The following is a 26,064-nucleotide window of genomic DNA, read 5'->3' on the forward strand; positions in this document are numbered from 1 at the left end:
AATTGCAAAAAGTGGAGCCCCTGGCTGGAGAACAGGCAGGGGGTGCACGCCAGGATTCTGTGTTCTTGCTGAAGGACAGCTAGGCTTTTGCATTTCAGTACCAGCTCAAAGTGGTTAGAGACTATGCAAAAATGGCCAAATGGGAGTGCTGCAGATGCAGCAGGTTTTGGCAGAACCTGTGCGTCATCAGCTTGCTTCCAAGACTAATGGATAGATGTTAAATGTTCTTTTTTCTGTCTGGACTGTCAGAATATGCTTCATCATTTTGGATTAGAAGCATTTAGCATCTGTCCGCCGCTCTATGGAGGGAAAAGTGAGTGCCAAATGATAGTTCAGATCCTGTGTTTCAAGTTGTGAGAGGACAGGTGGAACATAGATACCGGGCAGACTCTCAGCTTCCTCTTTCAAGATGTCAAATTGTACATCTTTGGTCCCATCCTCACAGGGCTTGTGGTTCAAAGGTCTAAACAGGTAAGTACAGTCAAACACCACTTTGCATGAGACCAATTGGATTATGGAGGGAGAGCTGAGGTGTCAGTTTTACTGATTTGAGACAACCTTGGAGAGGCCTCCATCACCAGAGATGTACTGCTGCCATGCCATTAAGCTGCCATGCTGCAAGGCTGCAGCATGCACAAGGTCGGGGTGGAGATTTATGATTTTGCCTGAGCAAAATGAGCAGTGCCAGAGCTATGAAGTATTTGGAGGAAATGAACCATTTTATTATATCGATTTCCGAAAACACTAGGAGAAAAAAAAGCATTGTCAGCTGTGGCATTTGGGCCTCATTGTGACAGATCTGGACCCAATAACCTGTTTATGTGGTTCTTCAAAAAGAGTATTGGATGCATTTGAGGTACTACAACATTTTATTGAAAACCGTGCCATTGGCCTGTTAATGCACTGATTTCAATGGTTGTCTGACAAAAATGTGTAAACTAAGAGATGCCTCCCAGCCCTCAGAATCAGTTTTTCAACTTCTGACATTTGGAAATGTATCTATTTCGAATGGTAATGTGATGTTCAGAACTTAGTGGAACTGAGAGGAATATTGGTGCTTTAAATGTCACTTGAAATCATCAGTGGGCCGCATTGCACTGGGTCAGTGTTTGGTATTTGAAAGGATACCGTACATCAATTGGTTTGCGGATGTTGTTAAATGCTCTTTTTTTCCCCCAAAGATCAGCAAAGCCTTCAGCTTAATTTTAAAAAGAGTTTTAAAGTTCTTCCTCTGCAAAATCCAGTTTGGATTTAGATGATTCCCCAAATCAGACATAGTAAAATGTTTGTGTGCCCATATGTAGCTCCAGCGGTGGGAAAGAGCCTGAATGCAGTAGCTCATTGTTGAACATCATGCTTGTTTTAAAAGAAATAAACCAGATCATTAAACCCCACTTGTTATCTTGAGTTTAATGTTGTTGCAATCATTTTAACATCACCAAATGTGTAGCAGTGAAATCATCTCAAACTGATTAAAGCTGCTGGAATAAACCGTAAATGTTTCCCTATGAGCAGACTCTCGACTTTAATGAAAGGGCAGCAGCTTTCCATCCTATAATCCCTTTACAGATCAGAGACAAAACATTTATCAGCATCTCAAAGCCGTTGCTACTTTGAGGAACAGGAGGGTTAAGAGGAAGAAAAGTTCTCCTTTGCCACACTTCACCCCACTATGCGCTGCCGAGATAGAGGGATATAGGCCAGGGGAGGCATGGTGTGTCATCTTGTTCTCTGCTTTGATCCTCCCAGCCTGTACTTCCATATCTTTTGAGTTCTTCTGCCATGTTTGCTTGGACCCCATCACCTTTCCAATGCATCCATCCACCAAAAGCTTTGCAGCTCACGCCAGAGCCTCTGGGTATTTTCAAGTTACATTGCAAGGATGCTTAACTACAAAGAACACCAGGCAGGTTTGTTTCCGGATGCTGTTTGCCACAGAAAGACTATCAAATGTTTGTATTAAGCCCCGCAGCACATAATAAACCGGCTGCCTGATGGCACTGCTAGTTATTAATTTTTAATTCTTGCCTGAAGACTGTTTCTATTTACACTTCTCTTTATTCTTCAAAAGGAAAATGTCTTACAGAAAGCTCCTCATGACCACGTTCCTTTTTTTTTTCTTTTCCAAGAATGTTTTTGATTCCTTGATAATGATTTTGAGCTGATTGGCTATAATTGAAAATGAAAAACATCATTCTGCGTAATGACCTGTGTTTGTAGAATTTAATAACCAGGTCATACATTCTAACTTTAATATACATTTTAAATATGCTGCATTTGTTTGTGACACAAATCAGATACCATTCTGCATTCAATTCACAGTGCTTTTAATTAACTAAGGGTGTAACAACTCATTTTAACAATGCTTTTAGTAATTTCATAAATTTTGGTTGATGATAAGTTTCATGGTCGATATTAGTTCCTTTTGAACGATCCGATTCACCAATCTAAAATCAATCCAGGACATATTTTGCCAAAACTTGAAACAGTGTGACTCAGAGATAAATACCTGGGTACTAAACAGTGCAGGGGAAGTTTTCCAGATTCCTTCTATTTCTTACAAGATAATCAAGTGCAAATTAAAAAATGTGTAGAAACAAACAAGTAAACAAGAATTAATGACAAATCCATTCACATTTTAGTTTCCTACATTTTAGCCCACTGTTGTTTTTCCACACCAAAATAATACAAACAGAACATTATTAGAACACTATAGCCCAATTTCTACTGAGCGATATGGTACAGTCCGGTCCTGTAGTTTGAGTGTTTTTATCATAAAATGGATCCATTATGCTGGACTGAACCATACCATTTTTGGGTCCCCGTTAGTTGTAGGTCCAAAGAATATTGGAACGGACCGGTCAGGGCAGAACTACTGTTGTCACACGATGAATCGCGTGGGTTGGCGAAATGTCATTAAGACAAAAGAAAGTGCCAGTGTATTCCTTTTCACCACCAGCAATCTTCTCTCAAAGAACATTAAATGCTGTGTGGGTTATTTTAGAGCACTGTGATAGAAATCTACCCGACAGTTACATGCATGCACTCTGGTTCTGCACACCTGTCCAAGCTCTCTAGCAACAGGTATGTCCCGATCTATCAGTCTGGCTTAAGGTTTCAATCACAGCTTCACCGTCACTTTGCGTGCTTGGTGACATGAGTGCCATCGATATTGAAGGAGGATTAGTACCTATCATTTACATAACTCTTTGTATTGCTAAAAAAAAGATTTTAATAAACTGGAAAAACAAGAAAAATATTAATGTAAGTCAATACAGAAATCTGCTATATGATCATATCAGCTTGGTGAAGCATACATGGAGCGCCACAATCAAGTGGCTGGAATAATATCCAGGAACATGTGTGCAGAATATTGACTGGAAACCCCAAGGTCAAAATGGGAAACACCTCAGAAGGTGGTAGAGAATGAGAGGGCAAAGATCCTGTGGGACTTCCAGATCCAGACTGATAGGATGGTAATGGCGAACCAACCAGACATTGTAGTGGTGGATAAAGAACAGAGGAAAGCCGTTGTGGTGGATGTGGCAGTGCCAAGCGATGGGAACATCAGGAAGAAGGAACATGAGAAACTGGAGAAATACCAGGGACTCAGAGAAGAGCTGTAGAAAGCATGGAAAGTGAAGGTGACAGTGGTGCCTGTGGTAATTGGAGCACTCGGGGCAGTAACCCCCAAGCTGGAGGAGTGGCTGCAACAGATACCTGGAAAGACCTCAGACCTCTCAGTCCAGAAAAGGGCAGTGCTAGGAACAGCTAAGATACTGCGCAGGACCCTCAAGCTCCCAGGCCTCTGGTAGAGGACCCGAGCTTGTCTGAGAAACCACCAGTGGAAGGGGGAGAGGGGCGTTATATATATATATATATATATATATATATATATTTGTCTGTGTGTGTATATATGTATGTATGTATGTATGTATGTATGTATGTATGCCATCATGAGAAAAATACCACAAAAACATGTTAAAAGTCCAAAAAAACCAATTGTCATTGGAGTGGGTTTTTAAGGGGTAGTAGTCTCATCTGAATGTAATGTCTTCCACAGACCTTCATGCACGCTCCCCTTTTACGCACATTTTAAAAGCATTTTTTACTCCCAGTGTGCATTTTTTTCCCCTTTTTATTAATAATTTCTTAAAAGAAGAAGTTGATTAGGTTATAATAAAATGTTTCAAAGATAGTGCCTGAATAAAAAGACTAAGAAAGTCAAACGATTGTCCTGCTGTGATTAAATTTGCAAACACAATAAACTGAGTTGCGTCAGTTAATGGAAATAATAAATCCACGTCTGCACTATAGCTTATAAAATAAATGAGTCTTTTCTATTCCAAACTGCATCCAGTGAAGTGTAACAGTGAGTGAAATATGTTGCACACTGAACATCTCCTGAAATACTTAAAAGTGTAAATAAATACCATGAAAATAGGAAGATTACCAAAATAGGAGCTATAATCTTGGACTGGGCTTTTTATTTTCCATGCTGCGCTTCAATGCATTCACTTGACACGTCCTAACTGCAAAATAACTGTCAGCTTAGAATGCAAATACTCCACATACTGCAAATGCTGGCCTCAGTGTGTGTTTGCAGAAATTCTTTGGTTTGTCGTCACTAGAAACAACTCATGTTGTGGTAAAGGTCAGCATCTTTGTGCGTAGTTTCTTCACTTTAGCTGCCATTCTCAAGTTTGTTGTGAGCTTTCTCATCAGTGAGATTTGTTTTTTTGTGGGTTTTTTCCTGATCTCTCTGAGGTTTCTTTTTTGTATCGCTCGTCCTGACAGCTCTGAGGGATCACAGAATTGAGCTGCTGCGAGCCACGTCACAGGAGCTCACCATCAGAATTGGCGACGTCAGCCTGTCAGATGAAGGACTGTACACCTGCTCGCTCTTCACCATGCCTGTCAAGACGACCAAGGCCTTCCTCACTGTTCTGGGTTTGTATGACTGTGTTGGCATACTTACAAATAGTAGTTTTTCAGAAGATTGTAGTACTCTATTTTGAAAAGTTTTTGTTTGTGTTTTAAGCAACAAGCAAGTTGTACATTAACATCTGCTTTTCATAAACACTTTTCTAATGTAAATAACTGATTAGAAGTTAGGAACCAGATGATGATCATTTATGTAAATAAAAAATAAAAATAAAATAGAGCAAAGCAAGATCATATAAAACATTAGTTTATCAGTTTGCTTCATCCCATTCCATGTCAAGCAATTAATTAAACTCCTTTTGACAAACTTAATATTTAATAGTGTAATTGTGTTATGTTCTGTATGCATAAGAGCTACTATGTCTATTTATGATTAAGAGCTACTATGTCTATTTATGATTAAAAGTATCTATCTATCTGTCTATCTATCTATCTGTCTATCTGTCTATCTATCTATCTATCTATCTATCTATCTATCTATCTATCTATCTATCTATCTATCTATCTATCTATCTATCTATCTATCTATCTATCTATCTATCTATCTATCTATCTATCTATCTATCTATCTATCTATCTATCTATCTGTCTATCTGTCTATCTATCTATCTATCTATCTATCTATCTATCTATCTATCTATCTATCTATCTATCTATCTATCTATCTATCTATCTATCTATCTATCTATCTATCTATCTATCTATCTATCTATCTATCTATCTATCTATCTATCTATCTATCTATCTATCTATCTATCTATCTATCTATCTATCTATCTGTCTATCTGTCTATCTGTCTGTCTATCTGACTTATTCTCCAACAAGTTTTTTGTGTTTATAATTTCTGTGAACTACAGGGGTGCCACGGCGACCAGAAATCACAGGATTCACCAAGCCAGCCATGGAGGGGGAAGAAATCACTCTGACATGCAGCACGACAGGCAGCAAACCAGCTGCCAACATCCGGTGGTTCCGAAATGACAAGGAGGTCCAAGGTAAACATGTGGCACGAGTTTAACAGAGCATTGTAGCCTCTGTTGCTCCTTGTACCCCCTGAGAGACATTCTTACTGTCAAGTCACTCAGCTGTTGCATTCCTTTGCTCATATTCATGCAATGGAAAGGTGGAGTCATCACTTCAACCAAAGTTTGAACCTGAAAGAATTTGTCTTTTTTATCTATTTGCAAAAAATCCCAGTGGTACTACAAAAGGATTTTTTAAATGATTTTGAACAAGCAACTTTTTATCACTGCAATGGTTTTAATTGTTGCCTTTTAAGCTTGTAACAGACAGTGAATTACTGTTCCAGCTATAAAAAATATAACCAGAGAAAATCTGACTAAGTCATACTAATACATACAAATTAAAATATTGTTTTCTTAAGAATTTCTGCAGAAGAGGTAGCCTAAAAATATGAAAAGAACACAAATGTAAAGCAGAAAACACTAGAAAGTAGTAAAATGATCTTTCTATGCAGAAAGTATTTTTACTTACAGTTTTTCTCAGTCGCTTTAGTACAATTCTCAGATCAGAATGAAATTCTCAAAACTATTTGTTCAATCTTCACATCATGATGTCACTTGTGCACATCATATTAGCAGTTTCTCACTTCTTTGAACAAGTTGCAATTTCTTTGGTACATCCATGCAAATGATTATGTACAATTCTCTGCTCTTTGCTACATTATCAATTGTTTATGTCATGTTGATCAAAATGTATTATATAGTTCACTGTGCAATAGTCTTACTCCTCAAAACACCTAGTCATTAGTTCATCATATAAGTCATTAACTGCAAAATGGTTGACCAAGTTGTCATAATGTGACAAACATATTTCGCTGCATTGCAAGAGAGGATATTCGCTGTGATGTGGATGAGAATTTGTGGCCTAACATACAGGAAGGACAAGAGGTGTAGGAAGACCACACCAATTCCTACTGCACTGCCTGTACTGTTGTACAGAATATTGTCCTATCTTTTTTTTCCCTCTGTGTTACTGCAGTGGGTTTTTTCTATGTTGGAATGACATGGTCTGACAACAAATTACAATATGAACAATGAAAGTGTAAATGTGAATCTTGTCCAGTCTCTTGCAATCAAACAAAAAAGGTGTAACTTACATTTTACAATAATTGTCATCAAAACTTTAGCCATAGTTTGCATCAGAACCTCCCTCTAAAGTACACAGTTATATTGACAACATGACTAAGTAATTTGACTGTCTTGTTCGTAGACAATGACACAAGGACTTGACATTCTGATGACACTGACATGTTCAATGACATAAAGACTTAGTTTTGAGAGATGAACTAAAGATTTTGAGCAAGTTACAGGCTTTTGCAAAAAAAACATTGTGTTTTGCTGTCTGTACAAATTGTTTTGAGATATGCACACACGTATTTGCAAACTTCAATTCTGATCTGAGACTTGTACTAAAGCGACTGAGAAAAACTGTAACTAGAAATCCTACAATGAGATAAGAAAATCTAGAAACAAGGAGTATTAAACAAGCATTCAAAGGGGTAAACAAGCTCAAAAAGCAACTAGTAGACAGAATTACTTCAAAATGAATGCCATACAATACAATAATTGATTTTTTTTCTAGTTCTAAGCAAAATGTCTGTTATTTTTAAATTTTTAATGTTCCTAATAGTAGTACATTATGATTGGAGTGACAAACAGCGAGTGTTATAAGTGGAAATGACTCATTTTAGAACAAAATGTAAACAAAATAAGAACAGGATCTTAGTACAAGTTAGTCATAAAGGGTAATAAAATCAAAAATACAGTTTATTCTAAGTACACAAATCTAAATTTTTGTCTCCAAAATAAAAACACTGAAGTCTGACTTGTCAGCATTTATTAAACTTTAACCCTGGAGAACTCACAGGATCAAATGTGTTGTTTTTTTTTAATTTCATTTTCTTTTACGGTAATTGTAGTTGTTTTTTTTCCATTTTATATTTTTATTTTTAGTCCTTTATTTTTTGGCTGCTGTTAATTGCTGCTACCCAAAATGAATAAACAATTTAAAATTGTCAAATTAACCTTAAATGAGGCTTTTACCACCCTGTATGTAAGCATGGGTTTTCCAGGGTTAAAACAACCCAAGAATAATGTGAAATTTAAGTCTTTTTTAGTCTTAGATCTAGTTTTTCTATTGTTTAGAGTATAGAGCAAAAGGATTCGGACTCATTTCGATAATAATTTCCTTATTTCTAGATCCTAGTTCTTAATGAGAGAGATGAAAAAATTCTGAATTTAGAGAAAAGCTTGTAAAGGTGTAGAGCAAAGATAAAACGACTTAAAACCTGGTAAAGTATCTTGAATGTCTAAAAACAATCCATCCACCCATCTTCCTCCGCTTATCCGGGACCGGGTCGCGGATGGATGGATGGATGGATGGATGGATGGATGGCTGGATGGATGGATGGATGGATTGTCTAAAAACAAGGTTTTAAATCATTGCAAAGATCAAATAGTTTGCAGTGTGGTCTCTTTTCTTACTTTTGTTAGTCAAACAAGACTACATTTTCCTCATTTACTGTAGACAGCAGTTTTGGTGTAACCTATATGCATTAGGTAGCAGACGAATGCAATCATTTGCCTTAATGTGAAGCAAAGGTTTCTGTAATCTGTTTTCATTATAGTGTAGGCTATATGCTAGCATATTTTTTCTTTTTTCTTATCCTTCTGCTTGATGACAAGGGCCCGTTATATAAATGGCTTCAATGTAATGGAGTCTGCTGTGGAGGCTCGCTGTGACAGTTGCTCTTTATCGAAGATTTGCACCAGAGAGCTTTTTCTTGGTGGTTCTGTCTGTGTCTGCCCAACATGGCACAATGATTGATAGAAGAAGGGCCAGGTTATGAAGTTTTCTTGTTGAAATGACATGCACGTAGCTTCCTGAAAGGCCAGTGGAGAGCAGACACGTAGCATCACAACCAGACTTGCTGTCCATCTCAAGAGTCACTGATGTGATCTCTTTTGTGCTTATTTTTTTAATACGCCGAGATTAATCCTTAGATAAATCTCAAAAACCCCATATTCTGAGCACATATAAACGCCTTCCTACAGTTATATCTGATATGGGAAATATCATGCACATTTGGAATGTGTGAATACCATATCTCTAAAAAGGATCAGACAACCTAAGTCTACCCCAGACTGGCGTCTTGTACACAGATGTGTTTTTATAAGTTTTACTTGCCTGAAGTGGGTTTTATTATCCCACTTGAGCAAACAGACCTGTGTGATGCATCTCCAGTTCAAAGGGAGATAAAGAACACTGCAGAGACTGCAAGGCTTCGCTTAAAAACTTCATTTCCATGTCAAAGTGTCAAAGATGGGGAATGTCACTCAGCACTGCAGATCTAAGTCTTTTGTAGGTGCAGTTTTAAAGCTTTCTTTGGCAAGTATGTGCTGGAGCATGTTTTGCCATTGGTTCTTCTGTGGAAGATCATCGCTGCCAGTGTCTGCTGTCAGTCAAATCTATCCCCACTGGGGGAGCGGTCTATAGAGCTCCAAGACGACAGCAGGTATAATGGCAAAAGCACGTCATGTGTATTTCATGCTCTGATGACTTGTTTTTTTCAACAATTTCTATTAGAAGCACGCTGCTTTACAGACCCCAAATGCAGCTGTCAGGAGGTGTCAGAAAATTTGTTTGCAGAGCACAGACATACAAATTACTTGTGCTGCTGAATGACAGCTAGGTTGAAGTATTATAACATTTTTTCCATATGTTACAAAAAAAAGCAAATAACACAAAAAAAGTTGGGTTCTATTTTGCGTTAAACACCCACTGCGATCATTTTTTGAGCTGAGTTTCTGCAGAATGGCAGTAGTTCATCCTAAGTTGTGGGTGTACCCATCCACAATTTATCTTTTGAGAAAAAAATACATAAAAACGCAAAAGAAAGACGCAAAAATTCTTTCAAATTCGTTTTTCTTAGCATAGCGACCTGATACATTAATCGGATATGTGAGTCTTGGTAATGTCTTGTGTGTTTTAAGCCCAGAAGTCTTTGAACCACTCAGGTCCTGTTACCACTATGTCACAATAGTTCCAATAGTTCTGATTAGTAGTGTACCCCACTTGCCAGAGCGAAGATCTGCTGCCCTCTTGGGGCTCTTGTTCAAAACAGATGTACCTGGGTACATCGCCGTTCTTCCAGGAGCTAGTGATGCGTGCGCTCTGGCGATGCCAGCAGCTGCCTTGAAACAGACTGACAGCTTTGCTGTTGCAGCTCCAGTGCTGCAGGCAACCTGACAAATGACAGGAAAAGCACGGGAGATTTGGGTTTAATGCCACAGAGACCCTCCTATTACTTTTCTGCTCTTAAGAGCAAAAAAATCAAGGCTTTTTTCTCCTCAATGGAAGGCCTGCGACTATGCTCTTTATTTCAATTATGTAAGTGATATGTGTCATTTTGTGAAATTGTTGCTGTTTCTTGCCTACTTCATGGGTGCTTCTTTCAAATCCTAAGGAGAAGAGAAAAGCTAACAAAAACAAAATAATGTCAAATTAGATATGCACCTTCCAAAAGGGAAATCAATACACTCATTCAGATTATAAATCAATTTAATCAAGTTCTGGTACAAATATGCAGTCTTTTTTTATTTGAAGCTTCAACTTGAGCGAGATTCTATAAAAATAATAATAATAAAAGGATAAACCTCTTGCTGACACAATGAAAGGTTGTTATTTTTTTAAGAAATGTTTTTTTTAGAAATGTTGGGCTGACACTCCTAAATTACATGTAGTAAAATAGTGAGCACTGAAATTGTTGCTGTCATAGTGGTAATGGCATGTGCAATGAGACGGCATTCCTCTTCCACATGACAAAATCAAAGGGAACATGTGGAGTGAAACAAATGGAGCAGATCAACCCAAATAAGGATGATATCTGTGATCTGGGTTTTCATCGCTGGGAGATTCTAGTGTCTGATGGAGCAGAGGATATGTGTGTGTTGTTGTGCGTTTGTGTTTTCAGCAGGAGTGAAGTGAGTACATAGGTACATATTAAATATTGGGGGTAGCACAGGATGGCAGACAGTCCAAGAGGGAGAGGAGTAAGAGAATGCACTGTGAGCAGGATTTAAAACGGCTGAGGCGAGAGTCTTCTACTAAGAAGTCCTTCTGAGGCAATTGTTTTGTAATGCCAACCAGTTCCAATAGCCTCTGTGAAGCTGTTTATGGATGTAAGTGGATAAGGTGCTGCCTGAGGGGCAAATTTTTTTAAGTAAAGCTTCAAATAACAATAGGAGGAATCATTAATGAATATACAGTATTGACATGTATGAAAATTTGCAGGGAAAGAAAATAAGTGTAAATACAGAATAAGAGCTGTTAAGGGGGCTTTAAAAAGATTAGGAATAAGAAAGGTAGACAGGACAAATGTGAAATTCTAGTCCACCTGGTTCACCTGAATCGGATCTATAAAGCTATATGTTCACAACTCAGCAACGAGCATTCAAGTGACCACTTTTACTGAAAAGTCTATGTAAAAGTGCATTTACATAGACTTACATGGCGCTCACATGTACCTATGCAAGTTTCTACGTCTGTTTTCTGGCTCAGCGTAAAAATGCATGTCCATTAAACAAGCGTTGAAGGTTAAACCAAGTCAAAATTTTGACCAATTAGGGACTTGGATTCACTGGGATGACATCCCTTTTAACTCACCGAAGTCTCGATTGTTAGAAAATTGTTTATTAAGGACAAATTATTGATTGCGGTTTGTGCCCAGCTGCAATAATTTGACACCAAGTCTTTCATATAATGGAATAGAGTTGTGGAAACAAAGGCCTGGAGCTAAATTTGACAGATTTGCACCACTTTGACAATTTACACCAAGCCTCTTCCAACTGTAGGTGCTAGTATTGGGTACCAAAAGTCCATATACTCCATATGATAAAAGCACATCCAAGAATGCGTCACATGCCTGGTTTAAACGTATCATAAGAGGTTGTCCTAGACCAGCCACATCAGCTCACTGTACTCCCGCACTTTCCATTTTACTTTGACTTAACTTTCAAAGACCAAAAACCCAATCTCTTAAGAGAGAAGACAGACACAATTAAAAATAATACACCAAAAATTTGAGGATGAGGATGATCGCCATACATCCCCCTTGGCCATGGTTCATGTCCCAGAAGAGGGTCTGCTCCCCCTCATGTTTTCTGTCCCTGGGGAGAGTCGTCGCAGCTGCTTCTCTTTGTACCTGTTCCTAAGAAGGGGTTCTCCATGTAACCCCTCACTGCTCCTGCGCTGCAGGAACCAGAACTGTCTTCTGGTTTAGCTGTTGCTTTGTTGTTCCCTGTAGATCTGTAGATCCCCTTCTCCTAAGTGTTGTGCTGTATTTGAGCATCTGGGATCTACCCTTTTGGGAAGGGGGAGTACTGTGAGGATTCTAACCTTGGTTTTTGTGATGTTTCTTAAGTGTTTGTCTGGTTCTGTTTTCCTTGTCAGTCTCACCAGGTTTTAGGTTGATCATCCACAGGTGCCATAAATTAGTCAAGAACCCTCAGTGTATTTAAGGTTTCAGTTCTTCCTTGTCAGGTCATCTGCTTTGTCATCCTCTGTTGTTTCACCGTGGGTTTTTTTTCATACTGAAGTTTATTTATTGTTAAATGTTTAGGTTTTTTGCCACCAAGATGGGTCTCCTTCATTTAGGGTTTTACACCACCACTTCCTGAAAGCTTTTTGTTTTCTGTTTATTCAGATGCAGGAAAACTCCAATAAGCCAAAACTACACACACTGATAATATCCAGCTAAGCCCGCTGTTTCATCGTCTTTTTGCAGGCACTCAGGAGGTGAATGCAACAGGAAAGTCATTTACCGTGAAGAGCAGCCTTAAGTTCTTAGTGGACAAACGAGATGATGGTGTGGCCTACACCTGCGGCGTGGAGCACGTGTCTCTGTCCAGTCCCTACACCACAACAGAGGTCCTGGAGATCCACTGTAAGTGCAGTTGTAGCCCACAAAGCTGGATTTGTAGAGAAGAAATAAAGAATTGAGATTGCATTTATGCCTGCAGGTTTAGCTTCGCATTTGTTCTGGATTAGTGAAGGATTAGTTTGCAGGTAAGGGATTAGTAGCAGGGCAGAAAAAGGAAAATGGACTTTAACAGTTAAGTTTAACAGCTGCCTGAAGGGTAAAAAGCTGATGACTGATGCACTTTGTTAGTGTTGCAGTGATAGCCTCTAACATACAGTATCTATAGCATTGGAATTATTGTTTCCTTCTTCTCTCCAGACGCTCCCCATGTGGAGATTACACATTCCCTGATTATCCCACAGGAAGGACAATACTTTAAATTGGAGTGTATTTCCAAAGGCAACCCAAGGTATATGTCCTTATATAGTTTTTCTGTTGTTTTTTTGTAAGCAAAATGAAAAGACGTGTTGTTAAGTTTGGTCATTGCAACTTATAAGGAAGTAGGTGAGAAGAAAATATTGTTCACAGTTTTGCTTGCATTTATTTCCAAGACCTGAACCGGTGCTGTGGTTCAAAGATGGAGGAGACTTGCCTGACATTGAGCGGATGATTGTGGAGGGAAGAGAACTCACCATAACCACGCTGAACAAGACAGACAACGGCACATACCGCTGTGAGGCCAGCAACCACGTGGGGACCAGCTCGGCTGAATATACCCTGTTTGTTTATGGTGGGTACTTCAGTGAGGTCCTTGCTTTATTGCATTTTATTTCTGCTGGACTGCCTCTGCTGCTGCTTCACTCTGACGGGGCAATTCCAAATCTTTTTGCTGCTTATCGGCATGATTCAAAAGTTCAGGCAAAAATTCAGATCCAACACAAATGGTGTTCGATATAGGAATAAGCTCAAAGCAAATATTCTGATCTTCTACTGCACAGCAGAGTTTAGTTGCTGTTCCAAAGCACAGTTCTTAAGGTAAAGAATTATATTTAAATGGGATTCTTCACAATTGTTGCTATGTCAATATTCAACAGTAAAAGAAGGACGATGCAAAGTCATAATGATAGAAAACACATGTTTAACAAGTCGTTCGTACATTTTTTATTCAAGTAAATCTGCTACAGCGGGAAGATGTAAGGGTTCTTCGGTTTAATGTGGTTATGTTTTGGTTATGTATTTAGTTGCCCTTCATCATTCACACCAGTTTCAGCTCAATTATAATCCACAGCTGTCTTCATATCAGTTAATGGCCCTGAGTCTATTTAAGTATCTGGTTTTCAGTTCCTCTGGGTCAGGTCAGGTCATCTGCTCTGCAATGCCACCGCCACATTTTTGTTTCTCCATGGTTTTGGCATCTTGGTTAATTAATTGAACGTTTTAGTTTCTGCCACCATTATTGCCACCTTATTTGACACAGGGTGAATTTTATTTTGAAAGGAACTTGCTGTCAAAAGTAAAATAAAATTGTTATATGAAGAAAGATTAATGCCTGCTTTAATTCAATTTTTGTTAATATTTAAAAGCTAGATTTTATAACTTAAAAGTTTAAAGGCTACAAAACAAGCATGTTTTTCTAAACGTTCAAGTGAGACTTTGAGGTTCTTGCTGGGTTTTGACCAAATGGTTATCAGCCTTAAAGAATACAGACCCCTGCACTAGGGGACACTGATATTACTGAGTATAGATGGCACACATGCAATATAAAGATAGTGATAACCTTGATTATAATTCTAAAAAGTATTTAGACACTGACTGTAAGTGGGAGCCTTGACTTTTCTAAAAGTTTTGTTGTATCATTTGTTGATTTTTGTCTGACAGATCTTTTTTGTAAAATCTGATTTTTTTTTTTTGGTAAAATCTGTCTGGCAAACAAAGACACCAGCCAGATGATCTCCGTTGGCGATGCTGCTGTCACTGTTATAATCAGGAAAAATGAGAAGAAGGTTGCTGCCAAGCAGAGATCTGAGACTTCTAGCGTGTGACTGCTGTTTTCAGAGAGTGGATGCCTAAAATTGCCAAGCAGATCTGGTAGGAGTGACTGAATACTGGAACAGCCTGACACTGAAGCAAACAATCTTCTTTGTCGAAAAATTCATTTATATGGTTGAAAAAGGAATGTGGTGTTAAAGTCTCACCACAATCATCATTTGATCTATTGTCAAAGCGTTTTTTGTGGTCTTTTAATAATTATTATGACGTTTTAAGCCAAAATCAAAAACCTGTCATTTTCGAGGATACAGTTTCTGCAGAGTGGGAGTAGTTCATTCGAAATTTGCCTCTGAGTTGTGGATGGTTTGCACAGAGGAAGCCCACCCTTACCTCCCGTCATCCATCTGTTTACACGCTCTCCAGCTAGCTTGTAGTCCCTCACACCCCCAACCTAACATTATCGGTGCAACAAAAATGGCTAGCTTTTGAACCAGTTGCCAGCTAGGTCAATTAAAAAAAAGATGTATGTGTATATATTTGTCTGCAAATGGATGCATCAGAATGGATCATTATGTCACACCTGTAGGCTTTTACCAACTGAGTTTTTTTGTCTGCTCCTGATTTACAATAATTTGAAGAAAGAAATACTCAGAAATGCAGTTTTAGGGTTATTTTTCTTTATATATGTCCTATATCATCAGAAAAATGCCACAAGATACACCAAAAACACAATTTTCCTCAGAGTAAAGTTTTCAGCACAAAAAGCAGAAATTCTTTTATATAATTATTAAAGTGGTGTTTTCCCTTTAAATCCAGGAGAATGGGACACTTCTGCACACTACTGCAGTTACATCAGATGCCAGAGGGGCATTTGAAGCTGTGCCACTTCAGCTGCGTGAACATGAGAAAAACTGAATGTGAAACGCTGAAACGTGCCTTTAGGAACGACTTCTGGTCTTTATTTTACCCAACTTTAGCTTACAATTTATAAATTCAAGAAAAGCTGTTTCAAGCAAACTGTTCTTTGTTTTAATTAATCAATGGATAATTATAAGCTAAATTAAACACCAAGAGGACATGTAATGCATTTAGAAGGAAATCTTTATCATAGATAAAATGTTGTCAAAATAATAACCGGCTATTGTTATTTTCACACCAATGGCAGTACGTACTCTGGTAACATATTCTATAAAACCTCAAGTAAAGATTGTCACTTTTGCAGACTCTTTTGCTCTAACATCCATTCTCAAATAGTGCATTGGTACTTTGTGAGATGACAAATATTTATCTTGCTACACATCACTGCATGTCACATTGCTGCACAGCGTCTGGACTCTTGTTTGGAGAGAAAAAAAACAGTGTTAGGAGAGGCAGAATTAAGTTTTGGATTTTTGCCTGGAGAAGAGACAAGTAAACAAAACCACAGTGGACAAGAAGATCGGGGGGGAAAAAGACAAATATAGTTGCAGAAAAAGACTGACTGTGCTGGCTTTTATCAAGCACAGCCAAGAATGAAAAGGGAAAACTATATATGTACGAGACAAACAAACATATTCAAATTTAAAGTGGACTTGTCTGAAAGGTTGCTAGATAAACTGCCACATTGGATTTTGGTATTTTTAATTTCCTCTCAATAGCATTTGCTGGATGCAGGGAAGCCTCTTTATGCAATGTAAAAGGTAGAAACTTTGGGGGGAGAAAGTCATTCTTTGAGAAATGCCAAGAAAAAAAAGACGACATGTTCATCCTTTCAGCATATGTTTTCTAGGTGTCCTCCCTTAGGTTGCTCAGTGAATAGGCAGCAAAGTCGGGCAAGTTTCTATCATCCCGTCAGCTCACGCAACCATGGGCTGCTTCCATGCTCCATTTCAAGCCAAGCCTGTGATTATTCTATTACTTGAAAAAAAGAAGAACTTGTTGAATTTACTGTAGGAGTTATGCACCTAGAATCTGTTACTGACTCCATCACATTACCAGAGGAAATAACTAAACTCCTGACTCTTGGCAGCCTTCTCACACTAAGCATTAAGGTACTGGTTGCCGGAAAAATCAAAAACGAAGCCGAGCTGGAGAGAAAAAAAATGTGTGAGACAAGCTCATTTCCACAGACGATGACACTCATTTTTTAGATCATCATCCATCAAGTCTGACTTAAAACCTGCTAGGTCTTTTTGATATTCTCATCATATCATTTGATAATAATAGGAGACCTGAGAAGCCATAAATGTCATCTGTCTGCCACATTTTTTCCCCCTGAAATGATCTTTTTTAATCAGCCTTCTTTCACGCAGCAAGGAAATGCTGTATTTTAGATGTGAGAGAAATAGTAGCAAATGATTGTATAGTTCAATACAACAGAGAGAAAACCATATCCAGGAGTGGACCCTCTTCTTAGCTCCCATTGTTACATTTTCCTGTCACTGACTGCACATTTTTACCATGTGAGAATAACACATTTCCCTTTTTCTCAGTGTTTGAGCCTGTTTGACAAAATCTGAAGGAAGAAAAACACCCTAAATTAACCTATTATTCATCCTGTTAAACTACACTTTTTAAATAACTTCTTACATCTGGAGCTTTAGTTGGTTGTGAAAATCTTTTTTCTATTCTTTCATCACTTTGGCGTAGAAGCAAGTTACAATCTGGTTTGGGATATGCTCTTCTTTTATCTCATAGAAATTTCTAAAGCTCAAAGATCCACTGATTAAAAAAAATATTTTTAACAAGGCCTTGTAGCATTTATCTGATGAAGGATGACATATATAAAGAAATTTGAGCTCAAAACTGCATTTCTGAGAATTTCTTTATTCATATCGCTGTGAATCAGGAGCAGACGAAAAAAAGCCGTTTGAAAAACTCTTATTTGTTGTGTGAAGGATATAGTCATTACTGCATTCCATTCTGATGCCTCCACTTAATTTCCTCGTCTGAGCTGGCATCTGGCTCAAAACTGTAAAGCGGGAAAGCTCTAATGGTGCTTGCTAATGCTAGGTTGGGATTGTGAGGGGTTGGAAGCTAGCGAGAGAGCAAGTAAACAGATGGGTAACAGGAAGTGGGGACGGGGTTGCTCCATGCCAACTGTCCCGCCCACAACTGAGGAAAATTTCTAATGAACCCTTTCTGCTCTGCAAAAACTAGGTCCTAGTAAATGACAGTTTTTAAATTTTCTATTTAGCCCTAAAACAGAATAATCATAATTAAAAGACCGGCGGGAACACTTTTAAAATATATCAAAAGGTGATTGGAGTGGGACTTTTAAGTGATTTTTATACTTTGTTCTTTGGTCTGTCTTGTGGAAAACATTTAGCAGTTTAAATTACATTTCGGTTTAACCTAAACAAACCATGATCTGAAGTCATAAGCACGGTACAGAGTGCTTGGGATGAATGCGTCCTTCGTTTAACTGGCTAAAAGAAGAGAAGTAACTTGCAGCCTAATCACTGTCACTGATTTGAAGTGTTTATTAAAGATGTCTCGTGGTGACGACGGTTTGTTTGTGATCTTTGGCTCCTATTTTGACCACATGTCCTTCGCCACCTATGTGCCCTTTTCTCCTTCTTCACCTTCCCCGGTCGGCCTCTTCCTCCATTTCTTTAGTCCCTTAAGTCGACCCTTCCACATCTTTCACGTCTTTAAGCATCGCAGATACAAACACATCTGCAATTTAACTTTATTTTACTTTTTTTTATTTTTTAAAGTAAAATTTCTATTGAAAAATCTTTTTTAATTCTTTTTTCAGTCTTTTTATAAGAGAAAGAGTGAATAAGAGACAGAACGAATGAATGGATTAAAAAAAAAAGATGTTATGCCTTTAACCATACACTATTTTGCAAAAAAATATCTGCTCATTTACCTTTACACTTTTAAGTGGCATTCAGATGTAGTGGGATGTTATTTCACTCACAATACTAGCAGCAACTCTTTAGGGAAAGCTTTCCATGGGTGTAGGAGTGTAGCTATGTAGCTTTGACTCTTCTTCCAGAAACACATTAGTGAGGTCAAAACTGAGGTTGGGCCAGAAGCTGTGGCTGCCAGTCTTCACACTAAATCATCCCAAAGGTGTTCTAGAAAGGTTTAGGTCAAGTTCTTCCACACCATCACTCATCCATGTTTTTGTGCACTGGTGTGCAGTCATGTTGAAACAGAAAGGGGTCATCCCTAAACAGCTCGTACGAAGTTTGAACCATTGAATTACCCAGAATCCTTTGGTATGTTCAGGTTTTTTTTTCAGTGGAATTCAGGGACCAACCTCACACCAAACCTCCCTTTTACCAAACCTAACATTGGGCTCAAAGCTGTCAGAGAAACACCGTTCTCCTGGCATTCGCCAAGCCAGACTTGTTTATCAGATTTCCAGATGAAGCGTGATTTGTCACTCTAGAGGACATGCCTCCAACCGCTCCAGCAGCGTTGTGTTTTACACCACTGCATCCGACACTTTGCGCTGCACTTGGTGATGTATGGCTTAGATGCCGCTCCTGGACCATGGAAACCAATTCCATGAATCTCTCTAAACACTGTTCTTGAGCTAATCTGATGTATGCGTCACATTTGGAGGTCTGTAGGGGTTGACTCTGCAGAAAGTTGGCGATCACTGCACACCATCTGCTGACCTCACCCTGTCTATTTGTGTGGCTTACAAACACGTGGCAGAAGTGCTGTTGTTCCCATTTGCTGCCACTGTGATATAAAACCAGTCACAGTTGACAGGAATATTTAGAGTGGAAATTTCATGACTGGACATGTTGCACGGGTGACATCCCATCACAACACCACAGTGGAATTCACAGAGCTGCAGAGAGCCCATCCTAAACTGATTTACTGAGCCTTTCATGCAGATTTTGTTGTGAAATCTAACAAAATCCGCTTGATTTTGTTCTATCAATTGTCTCAGGTTTGGTGCAGGACCAGTGGTACAAGCTAAGACTCTGTTTTCTATAAGGAACAGTTTTATGGTTTTGTTTTTATTTATTTTTTTAATTCATGTACATTGTCACATTCTAACCTGCACATCCGATTTTAAGTTCCAAACCTTTTTTCTGCTGCTAGAGACATCAGTTCATATGAAGTTTTATCAATATTTTTCTCATTTGATTTTATTTGTATTTAATTGTATTCTTCCATTAAATTAACACTGAAAGGACTTGCAGTGTATCCTGAGAATTTTAGTCTGTCTTAATTCCTGTCACCTTGCAAATGCAAAAGGTCAGAGTTCAGAAAGGAAGCTGACATTTTTATTTTAGTTGTCTTACGTTACCAACTTTTTATTCCAGTCCAACCGAATCGTTTGACTTATTTATTTATTTTGGCTGAGACCATTCTTGAGAAAGTTTAATGATTCAAATGCAATTTTATTGTATGATCTTAACATCTAAATACTGCTAAAAATAAATCAACAACATATTTATTTGTTGAGGCCACTCTGACAACTACCTCTATTTTATGCTATATTTTTTGCCATATTTATTCTTTATTTTTGCTATATTTGTTTACAAATCTTATGCTGCTCTGTGATTGTTTTCTGTCAGGTGTCACTACTATTCTGTATGGTTGATAGGATTTGCAGAAGAAATGAAGACACTGCTTCACTGCTCCGAAGGCTTTTTTCCTTTTTTTCATCAATCATTCCCATCTTCCTGCTGCATGCTTCCTTCCCGCTCTTTCTATCTTCTTTTTTTTTTTGTTGCTCCTGATCTGCATTTGTCCTCCTCTTGGTCCTAATGTCAAACCATCAAAAGCATCAAATAGTTGCTTTTGTGTTTTTGACATCATATCCCTAATTGCAGTTGTAGTCTTGGGTTTGGTTTAATGTCCTAACTTCCTTTATTTAGAAGGATTCCATTAAGAAAATTTTTTATTTAAATAATATTAAAATGCCATGCAATAAAACTGCCTATAACTTTAGGGCTAAGGCATTACCAACAATATAAAAACACAAACATACTTGACATGTATTCATTGCCCTTACAACTTTGTGTAAATATGCAGAGAAATAAACAAAATATATTTATAAAACTGAGTGACAATAAAGCGCAATGATTTACTGTACATTTATATCAACATTTATATTGTTTTAATGTCTAATATTTCGAAACAATAACAAAACATATACATAAATCAACGTTTTGAGCAATTCAAAGAGAGTTTCTTACCTCTGCTCTGCGACAAAATAAATATTAAGCTGCTAATAATCTCTTGTGCTTACTTTGAACTTTGTGCTTATCTTTTTAAAATATATATATATATATACATATACATCACAGTGTCATTTTTTCTTACTGCTGTCACTGTCTGCAACCATGGCAACAGCCAAAGACTTTCAAGGCCCCACAACAGGTAAATATTCCACCAGACGATCATTGCACATGTAGTGTGTGATGCTGGACCAGACTCTGGATCAGGAAGAACAAAAAAAAGGCCTGACCCAGCATGAGGCAAACCATCATCATGCATGGATGCTCTCTCTGCTGCTGACACCTGACTCTGTAATGGGCTGCATACATTATTGCACCGTGTTTCTCTTTTACATTGCCTTTGTCCATTGATATGGATCGTTCCATCTGAGTGCAGCATGCACATGTGAACGTGTTTGTCAATGATTGCAAAATAAATAAAATAAAGCAGATATAATTTGTGGAAATGTGTGTGTTTTAAACTGTACTTTATGATTTATTCTATGTGCATTCAGTTTTTCTGTAGGTGTAGCAATTGAGTTTTACATGGCATTTTCTGAGATGTGTCATTTCTGTTTAAGTCTAAAATTGTTTTTCTTTTTCTTTTTAAAAAAACCTTCAAAGTTTTAAATCAGTAAAAAAAAATGTTGATGTAGGCCATGTGCTGCTAAATGTCTGGATTTTGTCTTCAATTTTGGTGTGAATTTCCTAATTTTAATCTGTTTTACATCGTTTGAAATATTTAAACCTTAAATTAAAGATTTAACTAATTTTGTTGTAGTCCTCTAAGTCTTCTTTAATCTGACTTTACTCAGTTTTTCTTTGAAGTGTAACAAATTTAAGTGTAAAGTATAAAAACACGAAACTGCATTTTATATATACAGTATATTAAAAAACCTCATCAAAACTGATGACTGCATCATATAAATCTTAAATTATTTGTTTTAACTGTAAATGCATTGATAACTTCATAATGTCAAAACTTGTTTCTTAATTCCAGGTTTGTTTGTTTTTTGTATCTGTTGAGAAATTGGTTTGAATTACGTAGCTAAGAGACAGATTATACCAAAAGAGAACTTTGCACTGCAAACACTAAATCTCATCAAAGTAAGAAGACCTTCGTTTTAAGAACATTTGTTTTGCAAGCAAAATTATCTTTGCAAGGAAGTTTTTCAAAAGCAAAATAACTTTATAAAGAGAAAATTATTATTATTTTTTTTTTAATTGAAATAAAGTTTCTTGGCAAGGTTTTTGTGCTTATCTGAATAACCTTTTTTTAATCTCCAGTTCATCTTTTAACATAAATTTGCGTCTATGTTTGTTAATGTGTTTGTTAATGTATAAAAATGTATGCATGAAATCTGGTCAGAATGGGTGTGGGTTTTAAAAAGATTTTTGTTCTACCCACTCCTTTTTTGAGCAATTTATCCCTTTTCGCCATCATGTTTGCTTAAGTATTTTATGTTGAGTTTGATTTATTTTCTTTTATTTTCAATCAATGAATCAATCAGTTGATCAATAAATCTATCAGTTAATCAATCCGACATCTGCCAATGGGGTAAAAATTTATAACTCATAACAAAGGGGCCTATTTTTGCAGTATTCACACATCAATGTGCAGCAAAAAGAGAGTAAATGTAACTTTTGCACCAAGCAATGTGGTGCAGTCAGTGCCTGTTTATGACATTCTGATTTAAATCATTAAAAAAATATATGTTCTGCATGGAGTCGAAAACAATGCATGCTACACTTCACCATTTTTTCCTTTAGGCCACACATTGGGCTACTGAAAATTAGGGTTACAATCCGTTAACACTGTGGAATAATGAGCTTTGAACAAACATTTCCCAGGGTCACTTTGCAAAAGCGAGCAGAAACCAGAACGATTCATCAGACTGAGATAATGAGAGCACAGGAGGTGCAGAGGAAGACACGTCCACTCACAGTTTATTACAGGAAAGACACAGAGGCATGCTCCAGCCTGAGAAACGCTCGGCTCTCTGTCTGCCCTGTAGATGCCTCATGTTAGATAGTGTTTTTCAAAACACCTGACCCTGAGCCGCAGAATGTGGCAGCAAGCACAAAGAAACATGAAAGACAGTGCATGAAGAGGCTTTCGCAGGCCGATGAAAACATCACTCAAGACCGCATAACTCATGTTCCCTGGCAGCTCAGGACTGCTCAGCTATTAACTGTGCTGAGATTCGTGGTAAATCTGTGATCATTTCTTTTATGTCAAAGTTCAAACCCTTTAAAGGGTCGGTTCACTTTCAAAAACATATTTGGAGCAGGATGATTGCTGGTGCTAAAGTGGTTTAAATTGCTGGTTAATAAATGCAGTCCGTCTCTTCCTTGCAGATCCAAATGCTTTAGGGCAGCATGGACCCGACCATGCTTTGATCGGTGGTGTCGTTGCAGTCGTGGTCTTCATCACCTTGTGTCTGATAATAGTTGTTGGACGGTATCTGGCTAGACATAAAGGTAAAGAGGCCGGCTGTTTTCTTTTGAGTTGAATGAAAAACGGTGTACATCTTTCACCTGGTGGATTAGTTGCTCTGTTTATTAACAGGAACGTATCTGACGCACGAGGCCAAAGGAGCAGAAGACGCCCCCGATGCCGACACAGCTATCATCAACGCTGAGGGAAACCATGTGCATGCAGAGGAAAAGAAAGAGTATTTCATTTAGACTTGTTGCCATTTTTCCTTCGTTCCAACCTTCAACAGCAGACATGCAATTTTAAGCTGCCTCAGCATCGCAACATAACCTATTTTATTTTGCAGTTTTTTCTCTCTCTTTTCCAAAAAGCTCCAGCTTTCTGCTTGTTTTTTAAAGCATTCAATGACGAGATCGTTTCTCCTTTTGTAACTGACACAAACCGCATACCATTGGACTACATCTCTTTCTATTTTTGGTGCCTAAATGATATTTGTTTTTGTTTTTTTCTGCAGTTTGCTTCTTCTTCTTATTGACTCTCCTCTCTTTTTGGTGGATTTTTTTTCTTTCTCTGAAACAACAAATATGCTTCGTATCAACGCGTAGTGGAGTTTTGAAAGCAGTTTGTGTGAAATGAATCCAAATGATCTTTTAGCAGCTTAAACAGATGTGTTTGATAACACTTGGAGTCATCCCACACATATATCATAACACACACCAGACATTTCTTGGAAAAATTTTGAAGCACAGTCTTTGCGATTGTCCTGAGATGAAACCAACTCCCATTTTCCAACTGTTTATTCCCGCCTCTTTTCTTTCCCCAATTCTTGCCCCCGAATGTTGTTTTCTACTGATAGAAAAGTTAGAAAATTAAAGCACAAAGTCTGAGGACTAACATTGAGGGGAACCACAGCAACCGTTTCTTGTCTCAGGATTCAATACGAGTCTAAAAGGAAAGACAGAGTGACAACGATTTCAGTCACTGTCATGGATGGAAAACTTTGATTTTGTTGATTACTTGATGTAAGATCCAAACCGAATGACTGGAACTCTGCAAGGGTTCATTATTTATGTTGAATTTTATTGAAAAACTATGCTTAATGTGTTGATATTGCTGTAAAAAACGTTGCTTATGTGAACACTGGTGATCAGTATTGTTGAATCTTTGAATCCCTGACACATCTCAGTTTGTATATTAGCTTATACTGTATTTAATACATTCAAAATGTTTGTTTCCATTAATATTCCAGGTTGATTTTTCTTTTCAACAAGGTATTTAAATATATAATTTCAGTAAATAAATAAAAAAAGAACTTCTGGCTGTTACTTTTAATTTCATTTCATATCTTATTTTGAAAATCTTCATACATTTGGAGATTTCTTCAAATGGGGATTCTAATGAGTTACTTAAAAAGGCATAAAAAGCAAACAAAAAATATAACTAAATATATGTATTAATCATTATGACCGATTGACATTCATGATATATTAATTGATATTGTTGTTAATACTACAGTAGTTGTTCAACAAAGTTTTTCATTTTTTAAATTCTGTACCTCATCAATAAAAAAGAGAACAACACAGTTCAAGGATCACCGTTATGGCCTTTGAGTTTGCTGCAAACAGTCCTGACATGTTGAGGCATTGGTGAATCAGACATCCCTCCACTGTATATAATCACTGTATCAAAGACTTTGAACCACATTGCCAATGCTCATACATGTTACTTTGGTAGTTCAGTATGATGCTATAAATAACTCATTTTGTACAAAGGTTTAATTGCTGTAATTAAGTTGCTTTTTATGGAGGATGTGTGACATTTTTTCTCAGTATTGAATATTCATTTTTCAACTATGCCACTGTAAAAAAAAAAAAAGAAAGAGTTCAGATTAAAATAATAATGACTTAAAAACTGCCATTTGTTGTGCCTGAATTTAAACTTATTGAAGAACCTCTCCGATCATCTTTTAAATCTATTTTTAAAGCGTTCCCAGAAGCTTTTTAATTATAAATATGGAGTTTTTAAGCAAATTAAACTGTGTTGTTTTCAAGGACGTAGCTTTTGCAGAGCAGCAGAAGTCTGAAATTCGCCCCTGAGTTGTGGGCGGGACTGTTGGTGCGGATCAAGCCCGTCCCCCCTTCCCATCATCCATCTGTTTACATGCTCTCTCACTATATCCCTCACAACCCCAACCTAACATTACTGGTGCAACAAAAGTGCTATGGGGTGGGGCAGTGGGGTGCTCAGCAAAAAACCTTGCCCCACCCCCACACCACCCCAATTTTCAAGTCAATATTAGTATCATTGTTGACGACGATTAAGAAATCATCAAGCTTCTTAATCAAGCGTTGGTAATAGCACCTGCCATTTTAATATTAAAACTGTAACAATAATTAAACTGTTTGAAATATGTATTTTTGATTCTCTTATTTGTAATGGTCGCCAACTCTGGTGTTTTCATTTGCCCCCTTCCAAAGTCTTCCTTCCCCCTCTTGCCCCTATATAAAATGTTGTAGAGCCAGGTGTTAACTCGGATGAGGAAAACAAAGACATATATGGATCTAGTCATCTACAAGTGGATGCCTAATGCGTCTGCTGTGAATTTGCAACGATTTGAATAAAGAAATACTCAGAAAAGC

At 37.6% G+C, this 26,064-nt stretch overlaps 1 protein-coding gene across 2 annotated transcripts in view; it reads left to right on the forward strand.

Annotated features, from left to right (window-relative positions):
- LOC101172919 (cell adhesion molecule 2) overlaps nucleotides 1–25,342 on the forward strand; it is a 36,320-nt gene extending 10,978 nt beyond the window's left edge. The window contains exons 2-9 of one of the 2 annotated variants that reach the window (XM_023961765.1): nucleotides 4,798–4,950; nucleotides 5,802–5,939; nucleotides 12,752–12,910; nucleotides 13,205–13,295; nucleotides 13,438–13,616; nucleotides 21,125–21,151; nucleotides 23,347–23,469; nucleotides 23,558–25,342. In XM_023961765.1, coding sequence (XP_023817533.1) covers nucleotides 4,798–4,950; nucleotides 5,802–5,939; nucleotides 12,752–12,910; nucleotides 13,205–13,295; nucleotides 13,438–13,616; nucleotides 21,125–21,151; nucleotides 23,347–23,469; nucleotides 23,558–23,676 — 989 coding nt within the window. In that variant the 3' untranslated portion in view covers nucleotides 23,677–25,342. The remainder of the gene's footprint in view (nucleotides 1–4,797; nucleotides 4,951–5,801; nucleotides 5,940–12,751; nucleotides 12,911–13,204; nucleotides 13,296–13,437; nucleotides 13,617–21,124; nucleotides 21,152–23,346; nucleotides 23,470–23,557) is intronic. The other variant, XM_023961766.1, reaches the window with a different exon arrangement.
- Nucleotides 25,343–26,064: the final 722 nt, after the last annotated feature.

This window comes from Oryzias latipes, chromosome 13 (genome assembly GCF_002234675.1).
Source record: "Oryzias latipes chromosome 13, ASM223467v1".
Classification (NCBI taxonomy): Eukaryota; Metazoa; Chordata; class Actinopteri; order Beloniformes; family Adrianichthyidae; genus Oryzias; species Oryzias latipes.